The sequence below is a fragment of the Macrobrachium rosenbergii genome, chromosome 16 (assembly GCF_040412425.1).
Source record: "Macrobrachium rosenbergii isolate ZJJX-2024 chromosome 16, ASM4041242v1, whole genome shotgun sequence".
NCBI classification, from domain to species: domain Eukaryota; kingdom Metazoa; phylum Arthropoda; class Malacostraca; order Decapoda; family Palaemonidae; genus Macrobrachium; species Macrobrachium rosenbergii.
In genome coordinates, this window is record NC_089756.1 from 34,877,006 (window position 1) to 34,881,547 (window position 4,542).

Sequence of the window (4,542 nt, forward strand, 5' to 3'; positions counted from 1 at the left end):
GATGCTCGAACTATGAATAAATATAAAGAAAATGGAAGTAAGAAAAATAATTCAGCAAAAACAGTTTAAAAATCTCAATGCGAACTTTTATGCTCGAATCGATACGCTAAAGGAAATACGACCGGAGAATATTGGACATTCATGTGAAATTCTCCCATTCGTGTCAAGAAAATAAAAGAGGAAGAAGAAATAAAAGAAGTGAGCGGAAAAGATACACATCTCTTTTAACCCCGATGGTTGACATTGCTTTCTCTCTCTTTCTCTCTCTCTCTTTCTCTCTTTTATCAAAGCGTCAACACCAAAGATAAAGAACAAAGGATGTTTTTCGTTTTGGGAAGCTCTCGAGAGCCTCTCAGATTCACGAAGGTTGCAATGTCGTGTTGGGAGGTGAAGTAGATAGTAAAAGTGCGGTGAAAATCATAATGATGATAAAACAAACAATACCTGCCCTAGTATAGAGAATAAAAACTCCTGTATAAACGCTGTTTATATATTTCCCTTGGCCGAAATATGAACATTGGCCGTTTGTGGATCAGTATTAACATTGGCCAGTTGCTGACCAATATTAACATTGGCCAGTTTGTTGGCCAGTATTAACATTGGCCAGTTGTTGACCAGTATTAACATTGGCCAGTTTTGGACCAATATTAACATTGGCCAGTCGTGGACCAATATTAACATTGGCCAGTTGTGGACCAGTATTAACATTGGCCAGTTTTGGACCAGTATTAACATTGGCCAGTTGCTGAGCAATATTAACATTAGTCAGTTGTTGACCAATATTAACATTGGCCAGTTTGTTGGCCTGTATTAACATTGGCCAGTTGTGGACCAATATTAACATTGGCCAGTCGTGGACCAATATTAACATTGGCCAGTCGTGGACCAGTATTAACATTGGCCAGTTGTGGACCAATATTAACATTGGCCAGTTGTGGACCAATATTAACATTGGCCAGTTGTGGACCAATATTAACATTGGCCGGTTGTGGACCAATATTAACATTGGCCAGTTGTGGACCAATATTAACATTGGCCAGTTGTGGACCAATATTAACATTGGCCAGTTGCTGAGGAATATTAACATTGGCCAGTTGCTGAGCAATATTAACATTGGTCAGTTGTTGACCAATATTAACATTGGCCAGTTGCTGAGCAATAGTAACATTGGCCAGTTTGTTGGCCAATATTAACATTGGCCAGTTGTGGACTAATATTAAAATTGGCCAGTCGTGGACCAATATTAATATTGACCAGTTGTGGACTAATATTAACATTGGCCAGTAGTGGACCAATATTAACATTGGCCTGTTGTGGACCAATATTAACATTGGCCAGTTGCTGAGCAATATTAACATTGGTCAGTTGTTGACCAATATTAACACTGGCCAGTTTGTTGGCCAGTATTAACATTGGCCAGTTGTGGACCAATATTAACATTGGCCAGTTGTGGACCATTATTAACATTGGCCAGTTGTGGACCAATATTAACATTGGCCAGTTGTGGACCAATATTAACATTGGCCAGTAGTGGACCAATATTAACATTGGCCAGTTGCTGAGCAATATTAACATTGGTCAGTTGTTGACCAATATTAACATTGGCCAGTTTGTTGGCCAGTATTAACATTGGCCAGTTTGGACCAATATTAACATTGGCCAGTTGTGGACCATTATTAACATTGGCCAGTTGTGGACCAATATTAACATTGGCCAGTTGTGACCAATATTAACATTGGCCAGTTGTGGATCAATATTAACATTGCAGTTGTGGACCAATATTAACATTGGCCGGTTGTGGATCAATATTAACATTGGCCAGTTGTGGATCAATATTAACATTGCCAGTTGTGGACCAATATTAACATTGGCGGTTGTGGACCAATATTAACATTGGCCAGTTGTGGACCAATATTAACATTGGCCAGTTGTGGACCAATATTAACATTGGCCAGTTGCTGAGGAATATTAACATTGGCCAGTTGTTGAGGAATATTAACATTGGCCAGTTGTGGACCAATATTAACGCGGAAGAGAAGCGAATCATAAGATAAACCGAGAAGACTCAATATGAGATTAATTCGCATAATGTAGCCATCCTTTTTAACAGGACAAGTTTGCGGGAGGGTCTACTTCCTTCCTACGATGATGATGATAAAAATAATAATAATAATAATAATAATAATAATAACACAATAATAATTATTATTATTATTATTATTATTAGCCTATTATTATTATTATTATTATTATTATTATTGCAAATCTTCTTCACAATTGTGAATATGTTTATAAAATACAAATTCACATTTATGTAAGTAATGTATTTACAAATGATAAAATAAATTCCAGGAGTTGAGAAGCCTGCTCAGCTCCCTTCAGAAGAAGAAAGGAGCTTAGCATTCACATCGAAAGCCATGAATTTATAACATCATTTGTTTGCGGACATTACTTTACATAAATGTGATTTTGTATTTTATTATTATTATTATTATTATTATTATTATTATTATTATTATTATTATTATTATTATTATTATTCAGGAGATGAACCCTATTCTTGTGGAACAAGCCCACAGGGGCCACCGACTTGAAATTCGAACTTCCAAAGAATATGGGGTTCAGTATAATAATAATATAATAATAATTATAATTATGAAATATGCCCTTATGAATATATGAGTAATGAATAACGTCATAGCGAGAATAATGCTCTTGGGGGAAGGTGAAAATTATGACAAGGAATGAAATTGAAACAGAGTGCAGTTTGAGAGTTTAATATTTTTTAAGAAGGACGCTTCTTGAAAACTTAGTGATATACGTGGCTTGGCAGAAGTGAGATAGTGTAGGAAATAATGAGACAAATATTGCAGTAAAAATAATTAAGTATAGACGGATCACTTATCACTTATAAATTCCCCTTCGGTGCGTTTTAATCCGAGGTTTAGAGAATTTTATATTAAACGACATTTGCAGTTTAAGGTTTGTGAACATAAGAAATATTTCACGATGTATATGAAAAAAATTCGTGAATCTATAAATAAGTAAATAAATATCTTGCTGCAAGTAGAAGGGGGAAAAGAAATATGAGTGTCAACTAAAAAAAAAATGTCAAATTCAGAAAACTGCTGTTGCAAATTTGGGATAAGAATTAAAAACTGCTGTCCCACAGATATGGAATAAGAAGTAAAAAATGCTGCCACACAAATGTGGAATAAGAAGTAAAAAATGCTGTCCCACAGATATGGAATAAGAAGTAAAAAATGCTGCCACACAAATGTGGAATAAGAAGTAAAAATGCTGTCCCACAGATATGGAATAAGAAGTAAAAAATGCTGTCACACAAATATGGAATAAGAAGTAACAAATGCTGTCACAACGATATGGAATAAGAAGTTGACAATGCTGTCCCAACGATATGGAATAAGAAGTAAAAAATGCTGTCACACAAATATGGAATAAGAAATAACAAATGGTGTCACAAAAATATGGAATAAGAAGTAAAAAATGCTGTCACACAAATAAGGAATAAGAAGTAAAAAATGCTGTCACACAAATATCGAATAAGAAGTAAAAAATGTTGTCACACAGATATGGAATAAGTAAGAAATGATGTCACACAAACATGGAAACAACAAGTAAAAAATGCTGTCACACAACTATAGAATAAGAAGTAAAAAATGGTTACAGATATGGAATAAGAAGCAGAAAAATGCTTTCACTCAAATACGGAATAAGAAGTAAAAAATGCTTTAAGTGCAAACGGGAAAATGCTACTCGAAGAGAAGAGAGATTTTTTTTTCTTTCAGAGTAGGAGCGAGGGGTCGTGGAACTTTTTCAATCTCTCGTTATACAGTAGGCGTGACATGTAAGGACAGAGAAATTGAAAAATCCAAATTTTGGGCGTGTGTCCCTGTTGGTATAATTATTTTTAGTTTTCTGTAAAAGAAAACCATTGGCATGGCTTTTGTCTGTCCGCCCTCAGATCTTAAAAACTACTGAGGCTAGAGGGCTGCAAATTGGTATGTTGATCATCCACCCTCCAATCACCAAACGTACCAAATTGCAGCCCTCTAGCCTCAGTAGTTTTTATTTTACTTAAGGTTAAAGTTAGTCATGGTCGTGAGTCTGGCACTGCTATATTTGTCAACAACCCAGGCTACCACCGGTCCATGGCTGAAAGTTACATGGGCCACGGCTGAGAGTTTAATGGGCCGTGGCTGAGAGTTTCATACAGTATTATACGCTGTACAGAAAACTGGATTCTCCAAAGAAACTTCAGAGCACTTTTTACTTCCTTTATTCTTAACGAAAAAGTGTTGTTTATATCTCTTTCTTATATAATTACCTGGGCTCTCTGACTGCCCTTCGTCCGGCTACATCCATAGCCACTACTCTCCTCACCCTTTTATCACCACATGTCCAGACCATCTCGGTCTTTAAGGTCTCATTGGATTAAGTCTATGGAAATATTGCTCCTAAAGTTTCTCTACTTATTCACTTGTGAACAGATAGTTTTTTTGTGTATGGCTAGTATTTTAC

The 4,542-nt window shown here is 35.7% G+C and overlaps 1 protein-coding gene across 1 annotated transcript; it reads right to left on the reverse strand.

Annotated features, from left to right (window-relative positions):
- Positions 1-565: 565 nt before the first annotated feature.
- LOC136846928 (coagulation factor V-like) lies at positions 566-1,196 on the reverse strand. Its single transcript, XM_067118181.1, has 2 exons — positions 843-1,196; positions 566-805 (listed from the first exon to the last, which is right to left on the reverse strand). The coding sequence occupies exons 1-2, from the start codon at positions 1,194-1,196 to the stop codon at positions 566-568; spliced, it is 594 nt and encodes a 197-aa protein (XP_066974282.1).
- Between the last annotated feature and the right edge of the window lie 3,346 nt (positions 1,197-4,542).